The 17,454-nt window shown below is 56.9% G+C and overlaps 2 protein-coding genes across 3 annotated transcripts in view; one reads left to right on the plus strand and one right to left on the minus strand.

Moving 5' to 3' along the window:
- The first annotated feature begins 3,336 nt into the window (after window positions 1-3,336).
- Window positions 3,337-5,614, plus strand: CNFN (cornifelin). 2 transcript variants are annotated; one of them, XM_043435123.1, is made up of 5 exons: window positions 3,346-3,387; window positions 3,952-4,132; window positions 4,590-4,700; window positions 5,150-5,286; window positions 5,385-5,614. In XM_043435123.1, the coding sequence occupies exons 2-5, from the start codon at window positions 4,096-4,098 to the stop codon at window positions 5,472-5,474; spliced, it is 375 nt and encodes a 124-aa protein (XP_043291058.1). In that variant the 5' UTR covers window positions 3,346-3,387; window positions 3,952-4,095; the 3' UTR covers window positions 5,475-5,614. The 2 variants fall into 2 exon arrangements, with proteins under 2 accessions (XP_043291059.1, XP_043291058.1); XM_043435124.1 differs by lacking the exon at window positions 3,952-4,132 and having other exon boundaries at window positions 3,337-3,387.
- A 3,439-nt stretch (window positions 5,615-9,053) lies between these two features.
- MEGF8 (multiple EGF like domains 8) overlaps window positions 9,054-17,454 on the minus strand; it is a 41,211-nt gene continuing 32,810 nt past the window's right edge. The window contains exons 35-41 of the mRNA XM_043434938.1: window positions 17,142-17,349; window positions 16,790-16,949; window positions 16,171-16,363; window positions 15,120-15,290; window positions 14,899-15,029; window positions 14,078-14,210; window positions 9,054-11,975 (exon numbers count right to left, since the gene is read on the minus strand). Of these exons, the coding sequence (XP_043290873.1) occupies window positions 10,707-11,975; window positions 14,078-14,210; window positions 14,899-15,029; window positions 15,120-15,290; window positions 16,171-16,363; window positions 16,790-16,949; window positions 17,142-17,349 (2,265 nt within the window). The 3' untranslated portion in view covers window positions 9,054-10,706. The remainder of the gene's footprint in view (window positions 11,976-14,077; window positions 14,211-14,898; window positions 15,030-15,119; window positions 15,291-16,170; window positions 16,364-16,789; window positions 16,950-17,141; window positions 17,350-17,454) is intronic.

Consider the following 17,454-nt stretch of genomic DNA (forward strand, 5'->3'; position numbering starts at 1 on the left):
GCTCTGCAACAAGAGAAGCCACAAAAACAAGCAGTCCACACCCCACAGCTAGAGATTAGCTCCCGCTCGCCACAACTAGAGAAAAGACCGTGCAGCAACAGGGACGGAGCAAGGCCAAAAATAAATAAATAAAATGTTAAAAAATAATAATTCCTGCCTTAACCTAGTCATAATTACAGAAATTGACAACTGAGACCCCATCCAAACACAGGTGCACAGGAGGGAGAATGACAGGAGGGCAATCCAGACACGTGAATAGAAAAGACCTTCTCACGTGTCACACCCCAGGACACAGGGACACTCAGAGAGAGACACATCACGACAATCCCCACACAGAAGCAGCAGCACCTAGAGAGGCACACACACCACACAGCAGAGATACAACACACCCAAACCCAGACTCTGACGCACCCAGAGCGCCCCTGAGTCCGTCCTGTTCTGCGCCCAGCCCCGCTGGGCTGGCCCTCGAGGAAGCAGCAGGCTCAGGATGGGATGGGGGCCACCTCACTTGTCTGCTCAGCCGGACTGGTTCCACCAGGGTAATGGATGGCACCACCCTCCTTGTGAAACCCACATTGGGCAACTGGACCCTGACCTGGCCTGGACACCTGAATTCTGGGGAGAAAGAGGCTAGGAGCCTGGGTTCTGGAGTAGGGACTGGGTTCTAAGGGAGGCAAGGAGGGTGAGTAGGACCTGAACTCTGAGGAGGGATTCCTGTGTTCTGGGGGAAGAGGGGCACAGACACTTGGATCCTCCCACCCGCTTTATTTTAGTTCTGTTTATTGCTACCAATCCATCTCCCTCCTCTCCCCTCATGCGTGCATGCTCAGTTATGTGACTTCATGGACTACAGCGTGCCAGGCTCTTCTGTCCATGGAATTTTTCAGGCAAGAATACTGGAGAGGATTGCTATTATTTCCTCTTTTATGAATTCCCTTCTTTGAAAGTGAGTTTCCAGATTTACCAAATAAAAATACTGGACACCAGGTTAAATTGGAATTTCAGGTAAACAGCAAATATTCGGTTGGCCTGAAAGTTCGATCGGGTTTTTTCATAAATGGTACAGAAGATGGTACAGAGATGGTACAGAAAAGCTTGAACGAACTTGTTGGCCAACCCAATACTTTTTTAAGAGTAAGTATATTCCCTCCAACTTATGGGACACTGCTACTGTTACTGTTTAGGTGCTCAGTTGTGTCTGATTCTTTGCAACCCCATGGACTGTAGCCCACCAGGGTTCTCTGTCCATGGGATTTCCCAGTCAAGAATACTGGAGTGGGTTGCCATTTCCTTCTCCAGGGGATCTTCCCAACCCAGGGATCAAACCCAAGTCTCCTGTTTGACAGGCAGATGTTTTACCACTGAGCCACCACCTGGCAAGCCCCATATGGGACATACTTATAGTAAAAAGGTATTGTTTATCTGAAATTCTAATTTAACTGGACATCCGGTATTTTATCTGGCAAACCCATTTGAGGGGGATGTAGGCCAGGTGCCTGGGGACTCTGCCATGGTCACCCCTCAGCCCCCAGATCTCCTCGTCCTGCCCTCTGCCCTCCTCCTCACCCCGGAGCAGGCCACCTCACAGCTTCTCCAGTCCTGATTTCCTCATCTACATGAGTTGCTGTATCTAATTGGGGCCCCCAGGCTATGTCAGAGTTGGAAGAGGAAATTTGAGGACGACTCAGGTTGTCATCTTAGGAGCCCTAGAATCTGACCCTGACTGAGTCACCTGCAGCCCGTGGTCTGGTCTGCTGGGGGAGGGGGTCCTGTGGCTGCCTCCACGGAGCAGGCCTCAAGGTGGGGAGAGATGCCAAGACGGAGCGCAGAGACTCCCGGATAAGGGCACTGAGACACAGAACTTGAGATGAGGGCCTCAGAGATGAGGAGACAGAGAACCAGGAGAACCTGGGAGACAGATCTGCAGAGATGGGGAAAGAAAGAAAGGAGAGATTCAGAGCCAGAGAGACAATAATGCAGAGATGGGGTACAGAGCGGGGAGATGTTTCCCAGACATTCAGGCTCCCAGACCAAGTGATGGCGACAACAGGCAAGAGGCTGGGTGCTGCCCTTAGGTCTGGGACAAGGACAGCAAGCCTCTTTGGGGCAGTGCCAGGAGACCAAGGCTTGGGGGAAAACGGGACGCCAGGTCAGTAAGGTGATGCCCAGCGCGTGACGACACCACTCCCTCTGCAGCTAACACCCCGATTTTCCAGTGCCTCCTACATTTTTGGAGTGACACCCGTGCTGGGAACCTCACCCACCTGGCTCGTATGCCGCTTCCTTCACTGAGTCACCTCCAACCCCGCCAGACCTGTTGAGGGGAGACTTCTGGGTGACTCAGGCACCCAGGCCCCCAGCTCTTTCATTTCCCAGGAAGCCAGAAGTCTGGGTATCCCAGGACCCCTACCCGACTCAGGGACACAGCCTAGCTTACCCCTGAGAGTCTGACTCTCAGCCCCCTCTGCCCTCAAACCTGGGAGTCCCAGCCCCCAGTCCTCTGATCTGCTTGGACTCAAGCATCCTGGACCACATCTTCCTCCTTCAGGAACCACAGGTTTCTCAGTTCCCAGCCTCCTCCCTTCCCAAGTTGGAGTTGGGTGAGGTGTGTTTATTTACTTTGGTTCCAGCATGGGTCACCCCCCAAACACACTGTCCCCCCATGTGCCTGGTAGGCCTGATTGGGAGGACCCGAAGCCCCCACTCCCAGGGAAGTTGGGGCCTCACTAAGGGTGGTGGGAGCACCACCGGTCTTTCTCGTCTCGCACTTTCCCTTCCTCTGAAGCTGTGGGGCGTGGGTCAGCCAGTGGCTGGCACCCCCACTCACCTGACCTTTTTTCTCTTTTCTGAATCTCTGGTTCCCCCTTTCTTGTTATTTCTCCCCAGATGTCTGTGCCCCTCTGTCTCAGCATCTCTCTCTCTCTCTCTCTCTGTCTTCTTGTCTCTCTCCATCTCTCTGAATCTCCTTGTCTCTCTCTCCCCTCTGGTCCTCTCCTTCTCTGTCTCCCAGTCCCTCCCCATCTCTGTGTCTTTCCCTCTCTTTGGTCTCTGGGCAGCTAGGCCCCTTGCACCTCCCCTCTGCCCTCTGTCTCCATCTCTCTTTCTGCCCCCTTCATTTTAGACCTCTACTCCCAGCTCCTCACCCTTGGACTCCCTCCCCCACTATCTCCTAGGTCCTCTGAGGCTGAGCAGAAGCGGGATGAAGGATGGAGAGGGAGGGAGGGGAAGTCCCAGTGGGGAGAAGAGGGTCAGCCAGACCGGCTTGGCTCCCTGGGCATCTTTGTCAGAGCTCCGCCCAGCACCACACAGCCCGCCCATTTATAAGCCACTCAGTGCCCAGGTGTCACCCATACCTCTGTCTCCATCATCGCCGCAGCAGTCCTGCAGGTAAGCGCATCTGCCCACAGCTCTCTGCTTAGAGGTTGGTGCCTCTGCTCGTTCCTTCCTCCAGCCAACTCCACTTCTGTCTCCTTACATTCCTCTGACTGCTTACCTCTCTGGACATCCTTATCTTTCTCTTGCACCCTGTGACCCTCCTCCCTTCTCAACCTGTTGACACTGGGTTGAATTTGGAAGTTCTGGGACTTGCTTCCGCCCCTGCTAACCCTCTTGGCTGGGCCATCAGATGTGAGCTATTTTTCTTCAGCTCCCTGAGCCTCAAGTGTTCTGTCCGTGAAAGGGGCTTGCAGGAAAAAAAGGTACCGGGCAGGTGTGAGTGCTACTGGCGGCATCTCTATAGGCACCCAGCTCTGATCTCTCTCTCCCCTTGTCTCTGACTCTGCCTGCCTGTCTCTTGGTCATTCTCTCCAGCACTGCCTCTGGTATAAGAGGGTCCTCTGGGGGTCTGTCGGGCAGCTGTACAGAGATGGGCGAGTCTCTCGCCCCCAACCCCATACATCCCTGTCCCATCCTTTCCTAGCAGGCAAGCTGACTTGGCCTCTTTCTCCCCAGCACTTTACCCCTGAGAACTCAGTCCCCACTGCCCCGCCCCTTGCCCTGACCTCCCTCAGTATCCAGCACCCCCTGGGCAGACTCTGACGCTGTCACCGCCGCCACCTCTGCGGTCCCCAACGCCACCTCCTCAGGGCCAGCAAGATGCAGTTTGAGATGCACGACAACGTGAAAGGCAAAGGTGGGATCGCTGGATGGACCCCCAAACCTTCCAGTCCCTGGAACATGGCCACTTCCTTCCCCTGGGCACTCTGGCTTCGAAGACAGACGGCGCCTGCTTGCACCCCAGAAGCCCTGAAACGCGGGAACCCAGCACCCCAAGCCCAGACGTGGAGGAGGCGGCGGCACGTCTCGGCCCCGCCCACATGTGGCGCTAACCTCCCCTAGACCTGCAGGATGCCCCCCACCCCCCACGCCCAGCTGAACCAGACATGCAGGAGGCAGCAACTCCGGGGACAGAATGGGGTGGCGATGCCCGAAAAGTGGCGGCAGGGACGGGGAAGACGCAGTGGTGTCCCCTCCGTGGGCGGCCTGGTGGCCTTGCCCGGACTGCCCGGCAGAGGGAGGGGCGGCAGAGGTGCCAGGGCCAGGGAGGTGCTGCGGGGCTGCCCGCTGACCCCCGCCCCCTCCCTCCGCAGCCATGTCCTACCCAGTGACCAGTCAGCCCCAAAGCGCCAGCACCTGCTACCAGACCCAGCTCAGTGACTGGCACACCGGCCTCACGGACTGCTGCAACGACATGCCCGTCTGTGAGTGCCCTGTCGCTCCCTCTCCAGACCGGGGAAGGAGCGGGAGGGGACGGAGGGTCACCCTCAGCCTCGCCCTCCTCACCCCACTCCCCGGTCCCTTCAGTGGGCCCTGAATCCCGGTCTCTAACCCTCCCTCCCGCCTTTCTCCGACGCCCGACACTCCCTAGGATCCTGGCTTCATCACACCTTCCAACTCTCACGGGGACCCTCCTCGTCCCCCTTGCACCCTCGACTGTTTTCCTTGTGGCTCCAACTCCTTCTTTAAACCCTCTTTCCCGCTCTCGAAACCCCTACTCTTCGGACCCCTCATTTCCTCTGGGACTTCCACTTCTTCCAACGTTCAGTTGCCTCTGGGACCCGCACCCCGCGCCCCGCGGACCCCGCCTCGCCCCTGCCCGAGGCGGAGCCGGCCGGAGGCCCCCGCCCTTAGCGCCCCGTGTCCGCCCCAGGTCTGTGCGGCACCTTCGCCCCGCTGTGCCTCGCCTGCCGCATCTCCGACGACTTCGGCGAGTGCTGCTGCACGCCCTACCTGCCCGGAGGCCTGCACTCCCTTCGCACCGGCATGCGCGAGCGCTACCGCATCCAGGTGCGTGCGCGCCCGGGGCCCGTGGGAGCCGAGGGCTGGGGGACTGGCCTCCTCAGATGCCAGGTTAGGGCTGCTAACCTCTCTCTCCCACCCTCTAGGGCTCCGTCGGGAAGGACTGGGCAGCCCTCACCTTTTGTTTGCCCTGCGCCCTCTGTCAGATGGCGCGGGAACTGAAGATCCGAGAGTAAAGAAGTTTCCCCCACCCTTCTCCTCTCCGCGCCCCCGCCCCCCCGTGACGCCTGCCCTCCTCTGCCCTCTCCTGGGAAGGCCTGCCCCTCCGCCCCATCCCTCACCAAAAATGCGTCCACAATAAAAACCTGAAAACCAACTCCGCCTACTTCCTTTTTCTCCCAGGGAAGGAATCTGGGTGGAGAAGGAGGTTTGAGGAGGGAGGCGGGGACAAAGGGGAGATGCCTAGGTGTGGATGGAGTTCCAGAGGCGGATGCTTGACCTGCATCTGCTGTGTACGACCTTGGCAAGTCTCTTCCCTCACTCAGTCAGGGAGTCCTTGCTAACAAAGTAAAACCACTAACTCCTTAGCTGCCAACCTAAAGCTCTTGATCAGATCCTGAAAAGAAGCAAACCCAGAAAGGCTGTCTGGGAACCATGCAGGCACTAACCCTTCAAAGAATAAATTTAGAAGTCCCCTTGCTCATACATTGCCTATGGACTCTTGGTCTACATACAATGCTAACAGATTTGAGGGCTCTGTCTTCAAAGCACAGAACAGTCAGGTTTAAAAGTCTAGAGCTGAAAGGAACACTCAAGGATCATCTGATTCAATCCACCCTCTTTCTTGCAAAAGCAACTAGCAGATTAAAAACTGTTCAGGTTTCAAAACTGGACAGACCTGGAGCTCAGCCTTGACTCTTGCCATTTCCTAGCTGTGTTATGTTAGTAAATTAAGAAACCTTTCTGAGCTTCTTGCCGCAACAAATTCTGAGAACATATCCGGAGTCTCCCTTCTCCCCACTCTACTGCAAGACTTGTTCCAACCACAGTGGCTCCCCCACTGAGCTTCCTGCCTTACCTCCAGCCTGTTTTTAGTTTCTCCCCCACAAAGGAGCCCTGTAGACACACGTGGGGAAGTAGATCACATACATCCTGGGCTCAGAACTCCCTGATGGCACCTCCTGCGTGGAGGAAAAAGCCAGAGTCTTGGGACTTCCCTGGTGGTCCAGTGGTTAAGAATCTGCCTTCCAATGCAAGGGACATGTGTTCAAGCGTTGGTCGGGGAACTAAGATCACACATGCTGGAGAGCGACAAAGCCTGTGAGCCACAACAAGCCACAGCTAAGATCTGACACAGATAAAAATAAGTATTAAAAAAAAAAAAAGTTCTCACAGCAACTTAAGGACCTGCACAATCTGCCTCTTATTCCCCCTGTGACCTTCCCTCTTTATTCTACAGGAGGCTCTTTGTTGTTTCTCTGAAATGTTAGACGCGCTCCCACGTTAGGATCTTTGCGCTGGCTGTTCCTGCAACTCAGAATTCTTTCCTCAGATGTCCTTACGGCTGATTCCTTCACTGCTGCTCACATGTCATCTTAAGAGCGAGGCTCTCCCTGGGACTTCCCTGGTGGTCCAGTGGCCAAGACTCCGCACGTCCAGTGTAGGGGCCCAGGTTTGATCCCTGGATGGGGAACTAGATCCTGCATGCCACAACTAAGGATCCCACATGCTACAACTAGGACCCAGCACCACCAGATAAATAAATAATATAAAATAAAGACTCATGCCAAGCACTGAGCAGTGCTGGAGTGCTGTAGGCCCTCAATAAAATTTCTCCTGAAGTCCCGAGGATGTCAGTGGCCACACACAGGCTAGAATCCAGGCCCCTAGCCTCCCGTGTCCAGGCTTTCTCTCACTTCACTATGAGCCTCTTGCATTCAGGTGTGTGGATACCAGGAGAGGTGCCAGGCAAGCGGCTGACACGGAGGAAGGAGGAACACGCCGTGGGACATCTGTACAGGGACATCTACATAGCAGTGACAGGGGTTGGAGGGAGGGTAGCTCTGTCCTAGAGAAAAATCCAGTCTGAGAGCAAATGTTCTGCTTAGGAAGGCAAAGTCACAGTGTGAGTGTTAGGCAGAGACCTTACCAAAGGGTCTGAGCACAACATGTAGGATTCTGGGAGAACCTCAGCTCCTTTCTGGTTATGCGTGATGACCACTGGCTCTGGGACTCCTGAGGCAGCATGTCCCATTACTACTTAGCTCCCCAGTCGGGCAATTCTGCCTTATCCTGATCACAAACTGGCCGTTTTGAACACCGACTCCTAGCGTCTGCTCTGCGCTGAGAGAGCTTTCAGTGAGGTCAATCTGGGCTGAGTAATGCCGTCCTTCCTTGGGAGGTGGAAGAGCCTGGTGGTCAGGAACATGGGTGAGAGAGTCAGAAGGTTCGGGTTCATATGGCAGCTGTCACTCAAAGAAAAAGAAAGTGAAGTCGCTCACTGGTGTCTGAGTCTTTGTGACCCCATGGACTCTAACCTACCAGGCTCCTTGGTCCATGGGATTTTCCAGGCACAAGTACTGGAGTGGGTTGCCGTTTCCTTCTCCATAATGCCTATGAAGTACTGTTTTTTCATCTGCAAGATGGAGACTACAGGGTACCTACTTCATACAATTGGTTGTTGGAAAAATCAAATGAAAAGATCAAGCGAGCCATCTAGCATTGATACTTAGCTTAAGTTCACAGTCACGTCTTGGAGGTTAGGTGCAACTATCATCTCATAAAGGCAAAATGTGTGTGGGTAGAGTAATCCCCAAAAATTCCTTAAACTGCCCATCAAGTCTGAAAATATCGTGATACCCACAGGCTGCACTGAAGGCTCACTGGCCCCCTTGATGCAATACATTGCTGTGTTCTTGGCTAAATATCAGAGGTGGCCAGCCTATGCCTAGGGGCTGGGTTTGCAGAAAGTAACTTTTAAAAAAAATTTTTATTTATTTTTGGCTGTGCTGGGTCTTCCTTGCTACAAGCCCACTCTCTAGTTGCAGGGTGAAGGTTTTTGCAGTGGCTTCTCTTGTTGGGGAGCATGGGCTTGTCGGGCCTCAGAGGTTTTTGGCTCCCAGATGTTAAGAGCACAGGCTCAGTAGCTGTGGCACCAGGGCTTAGCTGCTCTGTGGCATGTGGGATCTTCTGAGATCAGGGATCGAACCCCTCTATCCTGCATTGGCAGGTGGATTTTTTATCACTGAGCCACCAGGGATGCCCCCCAAAAGTACACTGTTGAATACTCCCAGCCACACTGAAGGGGTGGGGTCTCCTGTCCCCATCTTCCCTCACAAGAGGGCTCTTGCTCACCCACGGGACTGGCAAATAGAAGTTCCCATGATGCTTTCCATTTGGGTTGCGAGAATCTACTTAAGTGGAGAACGCTTGCTGTGCCAAGGCCTCATTTCAGTCTTTGTGCTGCCTGAGTTCTCCTAGTGTCAGGAGCCAGAATAAAACCCAAACTTGGGACCAAGGCAGGCCGTTTTCCTTCCTGAGCTGAGTAGGGGTCTCCTTTTGATAGGGATCTGGGCAAGGGTCAAAGGTCTCACTGCCCTCAGGTCCCCTCAGTTCATGCCGTCTGGGAAACGAGCTTCTGTAGTGGTACCACCCCCATGCCCACCAGAAGAGATGGTGAGGAATCAGGCCCTGGCCACATGGCTTGGGGGGTGGGGGCACCAAGATAAGGATGTTTATCCAACATAACCAGCTCTCAGGTGCTGGGTCAGAGGGCCAAGCCAGCCCATCTCCTACAGACAGCACTGGACACCGGGTCTTCCACACACTCTTTTATTTGTTGCTTTTACTGCTCCCCCCAATTTCCCTGCAGCCTCTGATGGCACACAGGGATCAGCCTCTTAGACGAAGGCCCCCAGCAGACAGGAAGACACAGGGTCCCCGCTTCCCAAGGTCCAAGAAACAGCTGGGGGTGGAGTCTTGGGAAAGAAGGAGTCTGAAGTTCAAGATGGTTAGGACTGAGGGAGGCAGGGCAGTCCTCAAGGGACAGAAAGACTCAGAAATCCAAGGTGGCAGCTGGGGTGAGGGGAGGCCCTGGGGAAAGGCCAGATGCTGCTTCAAGGCAGTGTCATCTGGGAAGAGAGTTGTACATTGAAAACTCATTTCTATTCCCAACCTGGGTATTCCCCTCCCCCACAACCTCACCCAGGCCGGCATCTCAGGCAGGGGCTTTGTCTCCTCATGTGCCCTGGCAGTGCAGTGACCCTGGCCGGGGCGTAACCTGATCTTGTCCCTGCAGCCTGTGGTGGCAGAAACAGCATCCTGCTCTGGCTCGCTGGGTGGCCCCACTTCCAGTCTCCTGACAGCAGCACCCCTCATTTACCACTGAGCCAAGCCCCACACTCAGCTCCCTCTGCTGAGATCCTCAGGGCAGCAGCTGTGTCCCTGGTGGGACCTGACCGAGGAGATGTCGCTGAAAGGCATCTCAGGTCTAAAGCTTGACTCCTAATCTTCCCCCACAGCCCCAGTCTGTCCGACCTTCACCAACAACCCCACCTTGGCCCACAGTTGGGCCACAAAGCTGGTGCCAACCTGGCCTCCTTCCCCCTCTACTCCGATGTCTGTGTATGCCATCATATCCTTCCACTTACCCCCTGCTTCCGTCCCAGACTCCTCTCACGGCCTCTACCCTGACCTGGCCCATCTCGTGTCCTGTCCCCCTGCAGCTTCTCTTGGCACCTCCAGTCTATTCTCCACACAGCTGAGTGACCTCTTAAATACCTCAGATCCTGTCATTCTCCCTCAGAAGACTGTCTAATGGCTTCCCAATGCCCTGAGAATAAAACCCCAAGCCCTATCTGGGGTCGGTGGGCCCTGGGTGACCCGCCCCCTGCCCAACCCTGACCCCACCGCCTCTGCACATTTGGTCAGGGCCACACTGGCCAGCTTTCCAACCCTTTTCAGTAACATCAGCCACTTCCCGCCTCTGCGCCTCTGTCCTCACAGTTCCTTCTGCCTGGTACCCACTCCCCACAGCTCCTCCCACAGTCAGTTTCCTTCTTAAAGTCGAGCTTCCCACAGTGAACAACTGACGACCCCAAGGTCCCTCACAGGCACATCCCGTTGCTAACTCACACCACTCGCCTGGTTCAGACATGCTTTTCCTCGTCTACCTGTGCGCGCATGTGCACGTCGACAGTGTCCCGGCACTGGGACCTAAAATCCCGCGAGAACAGGGACCTTAAATGTTTTGGTTCCCACTCACGCCCAGTGCCTTCAACAGTGCCTGGCGCGTAGTAGGTATTCGGTAAGTACGCAGAACAAAGAAGGCTCTGTCTGGGGACCCTCCCCCCAGGGGAAAGAAACCAGAAGTCTCTGAGGACACAAGTGTCCCAGTTGGAAGGGCACCCAAGTCCAGGGCGGCCACCCTAAGGGGACTCGACTGCTGTGGCCGAAGGTCCCGCCGAGGGTCAGAGGGACATGCTGGTGAGGTTGTCCTGGCTCAACAGCCCCTTCCGGCCGGCACCAGCCCCGTGCCCACTGCCCCCAGCGCCCCCGCCGCCGCCGCAGTACTCGTGTAGCCGGTGCCGCAGCGTGACGAGCGCTGACCCCAGGCAGGCGCCATTGGGTGCGTGGGGCCCGCCAGGCAGTTGAAGCAGCAGTGTGGCCACGCCGGCCATGCCATCTTCGGTGGGCTCAAGGGTGATAGGCCCGGCTCGCAGACCGGCAGTGGTGGTGGCGATGGCCGGTGGGCAGCAGCCCCCTCCTACAGGTCCCCAGGGCCCACCGGCCCCCGTCAGCAGCAAGGGTGCCAAGAAGGGCTCGGAGCGGCGGAAGGCGGGTGGCGGGAGCCCGGCCGGCTTCCATGCGGGGGCTAGGGCAGCAGGGTCTGGCGGGAAGCAGACGGTGACCTTGGCGAAGGGGCGGCTGGCCATCTTGGTCATCTCCTGCAGGTGCCGGCGCTGTTCCTGCCGGTGGTCCAGGGCCTGCTTGGCCTTCCAGAGGAGCACACAGAGCGAGAGGAAGAGGAAGAAGCAGGAGAAGAAGACGGAGAAGAAGACAAACAGGTCAATGTGGGCCTGGTCCTGCCGGAAGAAGAGCAAGCCCTGCGAGTCAGCTGAGCCGTTGGCACTGGGCCCACTTGGGTCTCCCACACCCAGCAGGAGCAGGTAGAAGCGGCTGGACTTGAGGGTGTGGTGCTCGTGCGGGTAGGTGATGACCAGCCGGTCCCTCACGCCTCGGACCACCAGCACCGCCGACGGCTCTGTCACTGTCACGTAGGTGATCAGGCCCCGTGGCCAGACCTCCCGCACTCGTGGCTCTGCTGGGGTAACCGGCCCACCTCCAGCCCCAAGTCCCCCCGGGTCCCCAGGTCCCCGGGGCCCGCCGTCAGCAGGGGGTGGGGGGGGTGGGGGAGGCGGTGGCGGCTGGATATGCACAGTGTGGACACCAGTGTCGGGAGCCACGCGGACCACGAAGGTGTCATAGGAGGTGGAGACGTAGAGGTCCACGGCGCCAAAGGTCACATCCAGCGTCAGGCGGATGTCCACGTTGGTGAACTTGGGCTGCACACCGAAGAGGACGGTGCGGCCGGGGCCCAGAGCCCGGCGCTTGGGCTCGTGGAAACAGTTGGTCTGGGACGTGGGGTCCAGGCAGTACTCCTGCTCCACGGAGATGAGGCGGTAGCACTGCTGGCCCCCTAGCGGGCTCCCGTGGAATGACTCTCGGCACTTGGCACACTGCGGGCGGGGCAGGGTGGGACAGCTCAGTGTCCAGTCCTCCAAGGAGACCGGCTGCATTTTGTACCTACTGGTAAGTAGCCTCTGCCACTATAGTGGGTCCTCTACTTTGTACCTACTGATTAGTTGCCCCCATGTCCCAGCAGCCTCCCTGTGACCACCTCCCCCAAACTTCCCTGACACAGTGTGGACACTAACAGCACCCCACACTCCGGTTCCTGGTGTCACCCCAGCAACCACAGCACCCTGATGGCGAGGCCTCTGGAACTCTGAGACGCAGCGATGCAGAGCTCTGTTGAATCCTGACTTGACCACCTCCCTAGCTTTGTGGCCTTGGGACTAGTGACCTACCTTTGCTGAACTGGAGACTCTTCCTCTGTACCCCGGTAGCAAACACTGCTGAAATCATAGGCCCCGCATGAGTGGGCCTGCCTGGCCTGCTAGCCTTGCTGTTTCTGACTGTAGTAAGTAGGTCCTGCCCTGGGGCCTCTGCCTGGATCGCTTCCCTGCTTCCTCAAGTCTGAATGTCCAGTGTCCTCATGTCCATCAGGTCTTTACTCAAGTGTTACCTTCTCACTCAAGCCTTTCTTGGCCACTGTATCTACCATTTCCACTCCCCCACACCCCCCGAGCCCTCCTCTCTGCTTCATTTTCCTCCTTACTGCTCATCACGAACACCCTGGATGTCAGACTTTTTTTTCTGTTTATTGCTGGACTTCTCCACGAGTTCCCCAGAAAGTGAAAGCATTAAGTCACTCAGTCATGTTTGACTCTTTACGACCTTAAGCCCACCAGGTTCCTCTGATCATGGAATTCTCCAGGCAAGAATACTGGAGTAGGTTGTCATTTCCTTCTCCAGGGGATCTTCCTGACCCAGAGATCAAACCCAGGTCTCCTGCACTGCAGGCAGATTCTCTACCGTCTGAGCCACCAGGGAAGGACAGAATATTTTGCCTGTTTTGTCCCGTACTGTGTCCCAGCGCTCTGCATAGTGCCTGGCATAACTAGGTGCTCAGTAAATATGTGCGGAATGAATGAGTGGATGGATAACAGCTCACTTGATTCCTGCAGTCCAATAGAAATCACTCAGTCTCTGAGGTTGACCAGGGCCAGTCCAAGCTCCAAACCCAAGCAGCTATTTGACCCAGGACAGGTCTCTGAGCCTCTTCTGCCCACAGCTCACTGAGGCCCCATCCTGCGCCTTCCACGTGTGTGCTGTCTCCACTGTATCTATGGCATAGCTCCAGCTCAGCGGCGAGCACTCCCTATACAGAAACCACCATTGCTATCACTGGGTGTCTCCCAGGTGGCTCAGTGGTAAAGAATCCGCCTACCAATGCAAGAGACGCAGACTTGATCCCTAGATCAGGAAGATCCCCTGAAGAAGGAAATGGCAACTCACTCTAGTATTCTTGCCTGGAGAATCCCATGGACAGAGGAGCCTGGTGGGCTACAGTCCATGGGGTGGCAAAGAGTCAGACATGACTGAGCAACTAAACAGCAACAACTGCTATCATTAGAAGTGAAAGAAACTGCTTTATCAGAGCCCCCAAACAGAGCTGCTGGAGGAGAAGGTCTGAACTCATCTCCAAAGCTGTCTGTTCAGACAAAGACCAACAGGCCTTTTGATTAAACATCAAGAAAGCAAAACTGGTCCTGGGTGACACCTGTCCCAGGTCAAACAGCTGGTTGGGTTTGGAGCTTGGACTGACCCTGGTCAATCCCAAGTGTCAGCACCTGGATCTGGCCAGCCCTGAAGGCAACTCCAGAACTCAGTTCTGAGAGCCACATTTTCTTTTTTGCTCAAGCTACTATGATATGAGTTTTCCAGCATTTGCCATCTCTAAGTTGTGACTACCTGTAACGGAGTCTGTCTCCTTACCACCCTGAAACCCCCCCAAGAGGCTCATTTCTGGGTTCCCAGCATCACCCTGAGGGCCTGACACTGACTAGGGGTCAGTTTATCAAGCTGATCTTGATCCCCAGGACCACAGATACTGGACCCATGTGGTCAGTCCTGCCTGAGCCAGGCTACCTCATCCCAGCGTGGACCTCTTCTGGGCACAGGGCCCTTGACCCATAACTCGCATCTCCAGGCATACCTGGTATTTGTAGCAGTCTCGGCGGTCACTAGGGGAGCTGCCCTGGCACGTGCCTGTCTCTGTGTTGTTCTGACATGGGCAGCCTGTCCCATCCTGCTCGTTACACGTGTCCGCGTGGCCATTACACTGGCATCTGAAGAGAGGGAAGATTCGGGTTATAGAGCTCCCATGACCTACAGGGGCCAGGCTGGATGCTGTAAACACAAGCTCCAATCCGTGAGGCCAGAAGAGGAAGCTGAGGCTCACAGAGGTCAAGCCGTTTACCCCAAGGCCACAGAGCTGTTCAGTGGCCGAGTTAGGATTAGAACCCAGGTTGGATGGACTCCAGGGTCAGAAGGAAGGGGATGGAATGGGGAGACTGGCTTGAGGCTTCCCCTCAAGGTCCTCTCTATTTTTTCTTATTTTTAAATTAAAAACATTTTTTTAAGTCTTTGGCTGTGCTGGGTCTTCGTTGTGGCACGTGGGCTCTCAGGTTGCAGTGCACAGGCTTAGTTGCTCCCCAGCATGTGGGATCTTAGTTCTTGGACCAGGGATAGAACTCACGTTCCCTGAATCGAAAGATGGATTCTTAACCACTGGCCCACCAGAGACATCCCAGGGCTGTCTCTCTGCCCAACAGTCTCCACCAGGGCTGCTCAATAGCCTGCATTTCAGCACCAGCCTCTGAGGCAGAAGGTCTCCCACCCGAGTATTTACTGCCCCCAACCCTAGCCTCAGGGGATCCCATCATTGCCTGAGGGCTGAGGACTGGGGAGAGGAGTCTGGCTCTCAGAGCTGTTCCTATTGGGCAAGGCGGAGGTCCCTGGCCCCCCTCCACTTACTTGGTGCATTTCCCGTCGAGGAGGAAGTAGCCATGGAGGCAGCTCTCACACTTATCCCCGTAGCTGTTATTTTGGCAGTTCACACACACAGCCTCATCTTCACTGGGACCCTCTGTCACCCAGTGTTCAATCTGGCCAAGGGAGGACAGGGTGATCACAAACTGACTCGGACCAGACCCCTCCTCCTTCAGACCCAGGAGCTCAGGACCCCAGCCTTTCACCTCATCTGGATCCAACGAGTACTTCTCTGGCTCCCTCCTGGCTATCTCAAGCTCCTTCCTGGAGACGCAGACGTGGCTGTTGCCACGACAAAAGGCGTGGCAGGGCCGGCAGGTCCCTCCCCCAACGGCTGAACCCACGAACAGTGGGAGGCACTGCTCACAGTGGCTGCCCTGGAAACCAAGGACAGAGTGGTCAGAGGGAGTGAAGGGTCCTGGTGGGACGGCTCACATAGTAAAGAACCTGCCCGCAATGCAGGAGGCCCGGGTTTGATCCCTGGCCTGGAGAAAAGAGTGGCTACCCACTCCAGTATTTTTGCCTAGAGAATTCCATGGCCAGAGGAGCCTGGCAGGCAACAGTCCATAGGGTCGCAAAGAGTCGGACACAACTGAGCGACTAACACTTTTCACTTTGAGAGCACCCTGGGAAGGCAGCAGTGGCTCCGGCATTTGGCTTGGGCCACCCCGGCCCCTCTATGGGCTTCCCTCATAGCTCAGTCGGTAAAGAACCTGCCTGCAATGCAGACTTGGGTTTGATTCCTGGGTCGGGAAGATCCCCTGGAAAAGGAAATGGCAACCCACTCCAGTATTCTTGCCTGGAGAATCACATGGACAGAGGAGCCTGGCAGGCTACAGTCCCATGGGGTCGCAAGTCAGACACAACTTAGCGACTTAACTACTACTAACTACCCCAGCCCCTCTACCATTTAGCCCTTCACCTTCACTTGCACACCTCCAGTGACAGGGGTCTCAGTCCCCTTCAGTCCAGGGTGTTGAGCTCGGAAAGCCTTTCCCTACCTGATCCCAGATGCTGTTCCACATGCTCACCCTCACTGGCCCAGCACTAACTCTGTCACACTACTCCCAGGCACACCCCACTGTGACACAGCCCCAGAAGGTGTCCCCACTGTCCTCTCATCCTCCCTGAGATGGGGCTATGCCACCTCCTCCCTGCATCTAGTTCACTGGGGCTTGGGATGAGGCTCAAGATGTCTGACTGCAGGCGGAAGGCCAGCAGGGCCCAGGGGCAGGCCTGGAGATCCCGGACGGCCACCTTGGTGTGGTTGTGGCAGAGCAGGCAGTGGTCGCGGGCCCCCACGCCGGCGCAGTCGCTGTGGCGGTTGCAGCGACACTCCGTGGAGCAGTTGCGGCCGACGAAGCCGAAGTGGCAGCGGCAGTGGTCGGGCTCCACACACGAGCCGTTCACGCAACCCTGGGCGCACACCGGGCGGCACAGCCCCGTCACACTGCAGGGAGGGGGTGGGGGTCAGGGCAGGGCAGCAGCCGCCCCCTCCCCAGAGCAGACCTGGCTGGCGTCAGGGTCCTCACAGCTTCTCAGAGCCCACCCCCGACTACCCACCCTCTTCTCCACTAGTCCACCCTGCCCCCAGGTCTGTTCCATCACTGCCCCGCTCCTGGGTCCAGCCCAGAACCTCCTGCGGGAGCAATGACCCCCCACTCCAGGGCACCCTATCAAACCAATGCACCAACCTGCCCTCCCTGGACCGAGCGCCTACCTCACACCCTCCTCCACACCTTGGACTGTGTTTCCTTGCATCTTGCTTGGGTCCACGTCCCATCCTTTACTGCTCCTCACAGGCTCTTCCACCCCACGGTCAGTCTGGCCCACTCCCCTCAACCCCACCAGAGTCCTGGTCCAGCCAGAGCCTCACTTGTCCATGGTGTAGCCCGCCTTGCAGCTGCACTCGTAACCGTGGGGCCGGTCGTGGCAGTTCTGGGTCTCGTTGCAGTCATGGTGCCCATTGGCACATTCATCCTCCGGGGGGCAGGACAGGAAGGCCCAGGAGGCCCCAGGTCGCCCACACGTCAGCCCTGACGTGGGGACACCAGGCTTTGCTGGAGGGCAAGCCTCTGTACCTCCCACCCAGCCCCCCTGGCCCTTGCTCCTACTTTCCCCAAACACCACCTGCGAGGGCCCCCACGTTCATTCTCCGCACCAACCCCCTTGTCGGAACCCAGACAGGGGCCAGACCCGCACCCCATCCCCAAAGCCGCCGGTCTCACCGTCACGGGGGCCACTGAGTCCACCCTCCAGGCAGCGGCCGCCCCCATCCTGGCCCCCCCAGGTACACCAGCCACAGTGGGGGCGCCGCAGGCACAGGGCGCACTGCGTTGCCTGAGCACAGCCCAGGGAGCAGCTCTCGGGTCCGCGGAGCAGCCGCCCGCAGCCTCCGGCCATACACCGCAGGGGCAGGTAGGAGGGGCTCAGACACTGCGGGAGCGGAAACGGCGGAGGAAGACCATCAGGCACACATGTCCTGGGGGCTCCCTGGGCCGCACCCTCTTCTCAGAGATCTCACCCCTGCTGGCCACAACC

This window comes from Cervus canadensis, chromosome 18, assembly GCF_019320065.1.
Source record: "Cervus canadensis isolate Bull #8, Minnesota chromosome 18, ASM1932006v1, whole genome shotgun sequence".
In the NCBI taxonomy this organism is placed as follows: domain Eukaryota; kingdom Metazoa; phylum Chordata; class Mammalia; order Artiodactyla; family Cervidae; genus Cervus; species Cervus canadensis.

Excerpts from the sequence above, each read along its gene's own strand:
- CNFN (XM_043435123.1), top strand. The coding sequence starts at position 4,096 with ATGCAGTTTGAGATGCACGACAACGTGAAAGGCAAAG. Across the intron at positions 4,133-4,589 it reads CGACAACGTGAAAGGCAAAG|CCATGTCCTACCCAGTGACC; the intron begins GTGGGATCGCTG and ends CTCCCTCCGCAG. Across the intron at positions 4,701-5,149 it reads CTGCAACGACATGCCCGTCT|GTCTGTGCGGCACCTTCGCC; the intron begins GTGAGTGCCCTG and ends TGTCCGCCCCAG.